Raw genomic sequence first — 12,626 nt, forward strand, 5'->3', positions numbered from 1 at the left:
CCATCAAAATTTGGGCAAAGGTAGCTGGGCACACTGGTGGCACCTGTAATCTCAGCTACTTGGGAGGCTGAGGCAGGATAATTGCTTGAACCCAAGAGGCGGAGGTTGCAGTGAGCTGAGATTGCACCACTGCACTCTAGCCTGGGCGACAGAGCAAGACTCTGTCTCAAAAAAAAAAAAAAAGTTTGACAAAGGACATGAACAGACACTTCTCAAAGGAAGACATTTATGCAGCCAACAAACATATGAAAAATAAGCTCATTATCACTGGTCATTAGAGAAATTCAAATCAAAACCACAATGAGATACCATCTCATGCCAGTTAGAATGGCGATAATTAAAAAGTCAGCAAGCAAATAACAGATTCTGGAGAGGATGTAGAGAAATAGGAATGCTTTTACACTGTTGGTGGGAGTGTAAATTAGTTCAGCTATTGTGGAAGACAGTGTGGTGATTCCTCAACGATCTAGAATCAGAAATACCATTTGATCCAGCAATCCCATTACTGGGTATATACCCAGAGGATTATAAATCATTCTACTATTAAGACACATGCACATGTATGTTTTTATTGCAGTGCCATTCACAATAGCAAAGACTTGGAACCAACCCATATGCCCATCAATGATAGGCTCGATAAAGAAAATGTGGCACATATACACCATGGAATACTATGCAGCTATAAAAAAGAATGAGTTCATGTCCTTTGCAGGGACTTTATGAAGCTGGAAACCAGCATTCTCAGCAAAACTAACACAGAAACAGAAGACCAAACACCGCATGTTCTCACGCATAAGTGGGAGTTGAACAATGAGAACACATGGACACAGGGAGGGGAACATCATACACCGGGGCCTGTTGCGGGGTGGGGGCAAGGGGAGGGAGAGCATTAGGACAAATACCTAATGGATGCAGGGCTTAAAACCTAGATGATGGGTTGATGGGTGTAGGGCACATGTATACCTCAGTAACAAACCTGTACATGTATCCCAGAACTTAAAGTTTAATAAATTGAAAAAAAAATGACCTAGATTCAATAAAAACCCCAGCAGTACTGAGGGTGGATTAAAGTTTGATTTGAAATGTATAAGGAAATACAAAAGGCCAAGAATAGCCAGGGCAGTCATAAAAAAGGATTTACACTTCAGATATAAGATACATTGAATATATTAAGAGAATGGTATACTGATGCAAGGACACACAAAAAAACAACAATAAAGTAACAGATTAAATAGTCCAGATACACAAACACATTTATGGTCTTTGATTTATGAAAAGATAGCCTTACACCGCAGTGAGAAAACTATATTCTTTTCAACAAATGGTGCTGAATATCTACTTAGAAAAAACTGAATTGTCACCCTTATCCTACATCATGGATTGTAGATCTAAATGTGAAAGTAAAATAACAAAGGTCCTAAAAATGAAATAAGAAAATATTTTCATGGGCTTGGTGTAAGCAAGGATTTCTCTTCTTTTATTTTAAGTTCAGGGGTACATGTGCAGGATGTGCCAGTTTGTTTTATTTTATTTTATTTTATTTTATTTTATTTTATTTTATTTTATTTTATTTTATTTTTATTTATTTATTTTTTGAGATGGAGTCTCACTCTGTTGCCCAGGCTGAAGTGCAGTGGCGTGATCTCAGCTCACTGCAAGTTCCGCCTTCTGGGTTCACGCCATTCTCCTGCCTCAGCCTCTGGAGTAGCTGGGAATACAGGCGCCCACCACCTCGCCTGGCTAATTTTTTGTATTTTTAGTAGAGACGGGGTTTCACCGTGTTAGCCAGGATGGTCTCGATCTCCTGATCTCGTGATCTGCCCACCTTGGCCTCGCAAAGTGCTGGGATCACAGGCTGAGCCACTGCGACCGGCTGTCAGTTTGTTACTCAGGCAAACATGTGCCATGGTGGTTTGCGCACAGATTATCCCTTCCCAAATATTCTACCATAAAAGAGAAGACTGATTAGATAGACTGACTATATGTAAAAATAGGAACTTTTGTTCTGTAAAAAGTATAATTCAAGTGAAAAATCTAATACATACAGTGAGATATTTGCAATTTATAACCTACAATGGACTTGTATCTAGAATATATTAAAAAATAAGTAAAAGACAGTAAGTTTAAAAAATCAAAAGACAGACATCCAAACAGACAAATAGATAACAGACATTAAGAAGAACTTTACTAAAGAGATTATCCAAATAATTAAGAAATGTAAAAAAGGTGCTCAACATCATTCATCATTAGGGAAAGGCAAATTATAAATACAGTGGGATAGTAATACATGCTAACATCGAAAAGACAGTATCAAGTATCAGGCAAGGATATAAAGCAAAACTCTCATACACTGTTGGTTGAATTGTAAAATGGTACTACTACTTTGGAAAATTGAATGACAATATCTAATAAAGTATACATAATTCTATAACAAAGCAATCCAATTTCTATGTTTGGCCACATAATCATGCACATTTGTTCACCAAAAGGCATGTATAAAAATATCATTTGTAATTGCCCAAACTGGAAATGTCCTTCAGTAGTAGAATTGACAAATATATTATAGTATACTTACACAATGGAATATTACACAGCAATGTATTCAAGTACAACAAACCAATTGAAATCATTCCCCATACCAAAATAGGTTCCCAAAAGATTTCTACTTGATTACAGTTTATTAGTCTTTGTACTACAAAGCAGTGAAAATGAGCAAACTACTGCTTCATGCAACAATATAAACGAATCAGAGAATAGCATGTGACATAATGTTGGGTGAAAGAAATTAGACATAGAAGAATACAGATTGTATAGTTTCATTTATGTAAAGTTCAAAAACAGACAAAACTAGTAAATATGTGGTCCTAGAATTCAGGATAGTAATTGCCTCCAAAAAGTAAGGAGGAAAAGTGTATGTAGTGGTATCAGTAGTCTTCTGGGTTATGGGTAATCTTTTATTTCACAATCTAGGTTATAGTTAAATGGGTATGTGTGTATGTTCATTTTGTGATAATTCTTAAGTTGGACACATATGATTATATAATATAATTATATATGTCAAACTTTAGTAAAATATTTATCATAGAAAATATGGCTTAAAATATTAGGATCTTAAATTCATAGTAACTTCTTACTAACCTGTAATAACTTGCACTGTATCCATCAATGATTTCAAATCAGTCTCCCCTTTAGCTGTAAGATAAAGTGAATTCAGGAAAAAATTATTTCTAAATAATAATCCAGAAACCAGCTAAAGTTTGATATTATACATCATTATTTAGCTTCACTTTAATTGAATAACTCTTGTCATTTTTCAACTTTTTAAATTCTTAGAAACAAAATAGTATGGTGTAGCACAATAGATAACCCCATATGTTCTCAAATAAAAAAGTGAATAATAGATTTACATGTAGCAAGACAAGAACTTCCATTCCAAGAAGGCTAAAACATAATTTCTAATTGTGTTATACTGTTTAAACACAGTATTTAGAACTATTTCCCCACAATTTCATATATGCTGTTTTCCTAACCAATTGAAACACATAAACCAAAGTTGAAATTAACTCTTTCTACATGCCTATTTCAGATGTATAATTATATTTGAGGACTATGCTTATTACTAGTATCAGCATTTAAGCTTCCATTTTCTCTTTATTTTTATATAATAAGAGCAAAATTTAAGTATGTATGCATGCATATGTATATGCACAATCATATATTAAAATAATAAGAGAAACATTGCTGTCTAGAAAAAGATGGCAACTACCAAATTGAAATGCCAGCTGCCAGACCATGTTACCATACAGTCATTTCAGCTAAGGTCCCAAGTTTGAATTCACAATACAAAGGACAATTTGAGGATGTTAATGTATGAACATATAAATAATGTATGAATGTATAGGTTGTATGAGAGATAAACATATAAAAATTGATGACTATAATAAACTGCTATGGTTGAAGCCAAGGTTGAGGAACTAGAGCTCACCCTATGTATCACTACCTCTTTATCTTCTTCCTGCATAGCAACACTTGAAACAATTCAATAAAACATAGTCTTCAAGAGTTAATTCCATATTAGTAAGCTGGCCCTTGACCATTGGACCATAATGTCTGGCTTGGAAAAGAATATGTTCTTACTGGGCTATTATGCTTTCTTATAAACATGATGAAAAATACCATCCATGCAAGTTAATTCTCTGAAGACCCTCAATTCTGATAATGACACAGGTCTCTGGTGACAAAGACCATATGTTCATCTCTGGTCTATTCCTAACAGACTTTGATACAGCATGTCACTCGGAATTGTTGCAAACAAATGGTTACATTATACCAAGTGTAAATATTACTGTCCTGACCAAAAGCAGTGCTTCATTTTCTTTAGGAATTATCCTGTCAATATCTATTCATTCACTTATTCATTATGTCATTCTCTCGTTTACTCAGTAATTTGTTCATCTCTAATTTAACATTTATGGAGTACCTACTTATATGCCAAGTGCTATTCTAGGTATTGGAAGATAAATAATATGCCCATCCCTACTTTAAGGCTCATATTAAAGTGACAAGATATGCAAATAAACATAAATATACAATTACAGTACAATGTGGCAAATATCATGAAAAATATATGCACAGTTATTGTGGAAATACAGAAAAGAGGTATCTAATATAGTCTGGGTAGTTAAGAGAAAACTTTCTGAAATAAAAAACATGGCTCTCAATTCTGATAAGCAACGAGAAAGAGTTAGTCATATGAAGGGAAAGGAGAGACCCTCCGAGTAATGGAGACATCATAAAGCAAGGAAGTGATAAAAAGCATGATATAAAATACAAGTGATATAGAGTTACTTTATTCTATGATAGAAAAATGGAATGAAAGTACAATATTATTGGAGGGTAAAATACTAGATTAGGTAAACAGGATCCAAATCACAAAGGAACTTGTTTTCCCTATCAACGGATTTAAGACATTTTTTAGTACATGATTGTAAGCCATTAAACACTTTTAAATTGAGTCGTGATGTGGTCAGATTTGCATTTCATATAGATCACTATGATGGCTATTTTGTAGAAGCCATTGTAATAGTTGAAATCAGGAAGGAAACAACCTGAAATATGACAATGATAGAAGGAACAAAGAGATGTTAACAGATTTATATATGGAATTTTTTTCAATATTTCATTATGTAAATTTTCAAACATATGGCAAAATTGGAAAAAACTGTACAATGAACAGGCCTATCAACTAAATTCTACTATCAACATTTTAGTATTCTTGCTTTGTCACATATCCAATCATCTATGTATGGTAGTTTGAGGTAAAACTGGCATGACAAAGTGATAGTCCAGATAGGAGGTGATAGGAAACAAGTGGTTGTAAAAAATGAATCCCACATAACTAGCTTAGATGACTAAATAGACAGTGATAGCACAAATGGGACAGAGAATATAGGACTAGAAGGTAGCCTGGACAGGGAACCAGTGAATTAGGTTTCAAATAGGTCAAAGGATGTCTCCTATGGAATATCTGAGTAGAAATGTCTAGCAGGCATTTGGATACACCAGTCTGCAGTGCAGGAGAGAGGTCTGTGTAAAAATACAGACTTGAAAGTCATCAGCATGTAGGTAATATGTAAAACAGTAGATATGAGTGAGATTTTCCAGAGAGAGGATGTAAAATGAAAATCAGAATGAGAAAATCCAGATTGTGGTAACAACACAGAAGCTAGGGGAACAAAATTTCAAGGTCAGATTTATCATCAATATCAAAGACAGCAGAGAGCTCCAATAACAAACAGAATGAATAATGTCTAATGCAACTGACAAATGGCAACTTATGATGTCCTTAGAGAAATTTCAGTAGTGTTAGGGAGCTGAGTTAGAATATAAAAATGAATGGGAAATATGGAAAGAATACACATTAACCTTCTTTCATTCCTTTCTTTTTCCACTCTTTTCTTTGGCTTCCTGAAAATTCCCAGATGTGAAAAACAATCTTGGAATCAATCTAGTCAAATGCTTTGTATTCTGTGTGGATTTAGAAAATGAAGACAGGCTTTGTTCTTGCTCTGAAACGGAATCTTTCTGAGATGTTGCAAGGTTTTTTTTATTAACATGAAATTAAACTGGTTTTAGAAATACTCATATGTAAACCCTCGACCCTCTTATGAAGAATTTTTTTTATATCTAAACTGAGTTACCATCAACTGGAAGGTTTCTTGTCAGCTCTCCAAGTTCTTCTTTGGTAAGTTCAATCCCCATGTTTCCTAGTACGTTGTCCAAGTCTCTGATACCTACTGTCTCTCCTTAGTAAAGAGAAAGAAATATGAAAATTCCCACTAATGCTGCAATGTTCCACCCTATATTTGCTTATGCATTAAAGATTTTGTTTTGCAAGTAGACTTAAGATCACTGGAACTTGTTTAAATTTACACAGAGATTCAATATGGTTAGAATTAAGCTTAGTTCCCTTAAATCTTTTTAGAAGAATAAACATACACACCATAAACTTTCAAAGGGAACAAAATTAGCTTCCAGCATATTATTCTTATAATGAAAATAAGAATTTCTAGTGAAATGAGAAAATTACAATGGTTGGAATAAGAATACATGGGTTTGAAAACTGTTTTCTACTATTTATTATCTACAGGAACTTATTCAAGTAACCTAACTTCTTTGGTTTCCAGTTTTGTGTTGTATGAAATGAAAATGTTCCTACCTGTTTCACCGAGTTTCTATGGGGATAAAGTTACATGTGAAAAAACCTAGAACTCTGTCAGCATAGCAAGTACTTGATACATTTTAATAACTACTTCTGAGCCAAAGGTAGGCTCATTTACCTTTTTAACCCAAACTAGACTCATTGTCCACTCTAACCACAATCACTGAATGGCAATTCTCTTGCATTTCACAATTAACCTTTAAAAATAAACTCAGTCTCTTCTCTAGGAAAGTGTATCAAAATGTGTATAAATATGATCAATATAAATAAACCAAAAAAGACATTCTGTCAAGATAAAAAATAACATAAATTATGTTAGATCCATATATTGGAAAGTAGCAGGATTCCTTATCAAGTGATTAGGAACTATGACGACAAAGAGGTAAATTGAGAGTGATTTGTTAATTCATCACCCATCTTACCATTGAAAGCTTTCAAATCAGGTAAGATTTCATTCTGATACATCTTCTCAGACTTAGTTTATGTCTTTACTGTGAAATATATCTGATCACCTATTTATGGTCATTACTGAGAAAAAACTTATTGTAAAAGACTAATATTTAGTTGAGAAGACAAACATTTAGCAAAGGGATATAACTGAATATATATTCACCATTATGATGATTCATGTCTTTCTTTGGGATGAAGGGTAATGCTCAAACAGTATACATCACAAAAGACATTCTTAGATTTCCTACGATGGTAATAGTTCTTTACTAATAATGAGTAATGTCATTCATAGTAGTAACAATAGATTTCAGACCATGCTCTCCTATGCTACAGCTAAGTCAATACAAATGTTTCATAGCCTTTCCCCCAAGTTTGAAATCGACCAGTAATTCATACCTTTTGACATTGAACTTATTTCCATAATGCTAGAGTTTGGCCTTTTTTTGACTTTTCACCTGGCCTCTCATGCACCTGTTCCAGGAATCCAATCTAATGGGTGTGGATCTGTGAGCAGGTGCATACATATACACTCTTAAACTGATAATTCCCAAACCCTAATTGTTTGCAACCACTATGAGTCCACAAATAATGGAGATGGAAGTTTTGGGAAGGTAGAGGAGTGACAGAATGATCAATCTTTCCCTTTTCCCATCTCTTCTCAATTCAAGTCTGCTTGATGTATTCTGGCATGTTATAATTACTTAACCTTGATTCCTGGATTCTCCTGAATAAAAAAAATTAAGGATTTAGAAGTAGTTTGAAACTTCAGAATAAAGGCTGAAGCTCCCTCTTCTTATTTCTCAAAGGTCTGCACTCGGGAAAATAGGAGACAAGCGTAGAGATGGTCAGTAACAGTCCACCACATTCCAGTAGGAAGACCCAATAGAAGGATAATCCACCACATCAGGCTTTTCTCCTGGGGTCAGTCACCAGCACAAGCAACAGCACCAGAGAGACTGCATTAACACATGATCTGTGAAGTCTATTGTAAGGTATCTATGATAGTGGCAAGACATCTTAAAAGAAAACAATTGCAGAAACCAGGCAGGCAGGGTATACTCAGTATATGCAGAGATAGAAACACAGGATAAAGGTATCACATCTTTCAGGACAGATAATATTTACAAAGAGAGAAAAGGGAAGAGGGCATCCCAGGTGGCACATGTAGGCTTTAAATCCTACACCTAATATGGAGATGAAGCTATTTGGTGACAGTGATGGTGGGAGGAGAAAATCAATCCATTGTGGTGACAGGCTGCCATGTTATCAGCATACCAGGACTTGGCAGGGTCCCAGGGGCCAATTCTTTTATCCAGAAAGTGCACACATGTGGACTCCACAAGTAGCATCTCCCCTTATTAGCCTTCACACTGGAAGTAGTTGGGCAACAGGTACACCAGCCCTGCTGGAATTCATAATAAAACCCGGCAATTGCAGAACCACAAAAGGCCAGAGCAACACCTACAGGCTGGCTGGGGCTCAGCTGGAAGAACTGGAATGGAACACTTTGGCGATCATCAGAGCTTAAACACCAGGAAGGCTTGAGAGGAGGAGTACACAGGGACATCTGGAATCAGGAAGTACATACTTGACTTTAGAACTATTTCCCTATAGACTGGGATACCAGTGAGTGCCAAGGCTGAGCCAAGTTAGGGAAGGAAGGATCACAGAATCTTGACTTTGCAGAAAAAACAAATCGTGAATTTTTCAAGCAGTAGAATTCTGCAGGAGAGGTCAACACGATCCATGGAAACCCAAGAAATATGAGACATTGCTAAAGAGAGTATCAAGAACCCAGACAATAAGACAAAGTCTGGCTGCCCTCTTCTACCACCAGGAAGACATTCAAGCTTTCCCTTATACTGGGGTGCCTTTCTGAGGGGAAGTAAGGGAAAGACTTGAAAACTGATAATTTCCCAAAATGAGCTGGGTCAGCCAAAAGACATTGATTTTTTGCTTAAACCAGAAGAAACTGGATTACCGGTCAATTTGAGCCGTACCCTCTCACCTTTCAACATCCTACCCACAGCCAGAATAGGATGGGGGACTGAGAGAGAAATGAGGTTAGAAAAAATAAAGAACACACCACATTTATTGTGTATCTCAGTTTGCAGTATGTCAAATTTGAATTTGCTACACACACATACCCATTCCTCTAATATTTTTTGTCTTTATGACTACTTCCCTACTTTCTTCCTCTGTACCTCTCAGACTTGTTTCCCTCTTTTTTTATACTTAGACTTTAGGCCTGTAGGTAATTCTGGCATATCATTCGAAATTGTTTAATACTGATGGAAGAACTTGTAAGTGAATGGTTTGCTGCTATAAATATACCAAAAATTCAATCACAAAACAGTTTTATCTTTCATTACAGTTATATTGAGCTAATGTTTTCCTCAACATATTTTATGAAGCATTAGTATGATGACATAGATCTGGAAATTTTCACACACAAGCCTCAAACAAAGCTCCCTTGAAGGGAAATTCATCAGCTGAACATTTCCTTATCTGTGAGTTTAACCGACATACTCCCAGGAATATTCTGAAAGTCACTGGGATCAATTTTCTTTCCTTTGAAAGATTAAAAGAGCCCAGAAAAACATTTAAGAATTATTTAATAATTGCAACATAAGCAAAATACCTAGCATGCTTGTACCACTCTAATTCAGCTATAGATAAAAATAAAGATATGAGCTATTTCCAATTAATTGCATAGTCTAAAATAGTCATATTTTGGTAATCCTCTTATAATTCCAGGTCAGATATTATATTATATATCAACAACCTAAAATTATTTACTAACTCTCTGTTAGTTATTATATATATATAAAATAATCGTTATCTTCTCTTATATTATGAAGATGGTTGTCTATATATAGATACAATCTGAAGAAAAATTACATACATTTTATCCTCATATTTACCCTCCAAGCCTCTAGTCCTTCACTTATAAAATGAAGACTATAATAGTAACTGTATAATAGATATAACAGTAACAAATGAATTAATGCATGCAAAGCACTTGGCACAGTGCCTGGTATATAGAAAGTGTCCACTACATAGTAGTCATTATTATTTTTATTACGCTGACTTAGGTTTCATATTTCTAAAGTATAACAAGTGAAGCATGCTATTGGTAATACCTCTAGAGAATGGAGGACTTCTGTCAAGAAACAGCACTATAATTTTATTTTGAGAACACTGAAATTCAAAGTAGTTCATTAGAAAACATTTGTATTAGTTAATAAAGTGGCAGAAGTTACAAAGAAACGGTTACATATTCAAAATACTGTTGCAAAAAAAATTTTGTAAAGCATTAGTATCTCAGTTTTATATCAACTTCTTACCTGTAACAGGTATAGCTGCATGCACTAGTTTAATATGTTTCACTTTCCCATCAGCTATAAAACAAAACAAATCACAGAGGCTACAGTGAGATTCAAAAACACAATGTGAAATTCTTTTTTTTTTTCTTTTTTCTTTTTTTTTTTTTTTTTTTGCGACGGGGTCTGGCTCTGTCTCCCAGACTGGAGTGCAATGGCGTGATCTCATCTCACTGCAATCTCTGGCTAATAGGTTCAAGCGATTCTCCTGCCTCAGCCTCCCGAGTAGCTGGGACTATAGGCGTGTGCCACCACGCCCAGCTAATTTTTGTATTTTTAGTAGAGATGGGGTTTCATCATTTTGGCCAGGATGTTTTCGATCTCTTAACCTCATGATACGCCCGCCTCAGCCTTCCAAAGTGCTGGGATTACAGGCGTGAGCCACCACATCCGGCCTGTGAAATTCTTAACTGTGAGACAGAGCATAAGAAATCAACAATTTCCCACTATTTTCACTATAACTGTATTTTTACCATCCCTTCCCATACCATAAGAACATGGAAAAAAGGAGCATTTGAAAAATTATACCCATGCTTTTTTTTCGTTAAAGTGCTGTGGTGTTAAAGTCTACTTATAGCATTAGAGCAAAAAAAAAAATTTTTTTTAAGACGATGCAAAGTCCTTTAATGATGTTTACTCTTTACTCTTCTTGATATCCATAACTTGAATACTATGATGTAAAGTTAACAATAATTACATTCTATGATATAAAGTCAATATGTCTGTGTTACATGATAAGGGGATAAGAGAGGGAATATACATGCATATACACATATTCATAACAAATTAAGGAAGAAGTATTCATGATGTTATGATAATTACAGGTCCTTATCTTTGTAACTGATCATGTGGCTGTAGCAGGTATTTATAACTACCTTCTTCCACAGCTCATTCCGTATTCTCTTTGCAAGCATCTTAGCTGGTCATACTTCTTTACCTGGTTGGGTGTTCTAAATCTTAATTCCTGAAGGGTCTGGGCCATTAGGAGTCCTTCCTGGGTTGAGTTGTTATAGTTTTCCATTGGTATAATCCAGGATGTGGTAACACTAACAGACGCTCTGAGAGATCTTGTGTATTCTAGATATATTCTTCTTTCTTACCTGCATTGTAGTGGGCAGTCTAGTTTCTCCTAGTCCTCCAAGCACTTTGGGTAATATAATAATAATAATAATAATAAAGAATTCTCTTTATTATTTAATAAAGAGAATTATTTAATAAAATTATTGTTTAATATTATTATTATTTAATAAATAATTATTATTTATTAAAGTTATAAATTTATAAATTATAAAATAATTATTTTTATTATATAATTAAAAATAATTATTAAATTATTATTTATTAATTATTATTTAATAAAGATTATTTAATAAAATATAATAATATATATTATATTATTCTCTATATTATTATTATTCTCTTTATTATTATTATTATTTTTAATTATACTTTATGTTCTAGGGTACATGTGCACAACGCGTGGGTTTGTTACATATGTATACATGTGCCATGTTGGTGTGCTGCACCCATTAACTGGTCATTTACATTAGGTATATCTCCTAATGCTATCCCTCCCAGCTTCCCCCACCCCACAACAGGCCCTGGTGTGTGATGTTCCCCTTACTGCATCCAAGTTAGAGCAAAAATTTTAAAGTATTTTCCTCCATATCATTTGATCTCCTAACCTCTCTAATTTGTTCTCTTTCACTCAAGGAAGGAAAGAAAATGAAATTTAATGCATGTCTACCAAGCCATATATTGTGACAGATGCTTTCATATAATGCATCTATCTCATACTTCTATGAAGTTACTATGACTCCTTTTATTAAAAAACATATAAAGAAGTTGAGTCTCAGAAAAGTAAGAACCTTGCCTAAATCACAAAGTTAGTATGAGATTGAAAACTGTATCTGTCAGATTCCTAAATCAACATTTGTTCCATTCCAAGTCAAGTAGGCTGCTGGGGCAGGATTTAAAAGCAGCACAATAACTTGCACCAACATTCTTAAAACTGACCATGGTCACACTTAGTACTCAGTGAGCACCTTTGATAAGCTGATATTTCTAACCCC

The 12,626-nt window shown here is 34.6% G+C and overlaps 1 protein-coding gene across 1 annotated transcript in view; it reads right to left on the minus strand.

The window, feature by feature from the left end:
• Nucleotides 1–12,626, minus strand: part of LOC103243284 (uncharacterized) — a 183,716-nt gene that overhangs the window by 90,354 nt on the left and 80,736 nt on the right. Inside the window, exons 12-14 of the mRNA XM_073005427.1 lie at nucleotides 10,519–10,572; nucleotides 6,201–6,305; nucleotides 3,139–3,192 (exon numbers count right to left, since the gene is read on the minus strand). Coding sequence (XP_072861528.1) covers nucleotides 3,139–3,192; nucleotides 6,201–6,305; nucleotides 10,519–10,572 — 213 coding nt within the window. The remainder of the gene's footprint in view (nucleotides 1–3,138; nucleotides 3,193–6,200; nucleotides 6,306–10,518; nucleotides 10,573–12,626) is intronic.

The sequence above is a fragment of the Chlorocebus sabaeus genome, chromosome 16 (genome assembly GCF_047675955.1).
Source record: "Chlorocebus sabaeus isolate Y175 chromosome 16, mChlSab1.0.hap1, whole genome shotgun sequence".
Classification (NCBI taxonomy): Eukaryota; Metazoa; Chordata; class Mammalia; order Primates; family Cercopithecidae; genus Chlorocebus; species Chlorocebus sabaeus.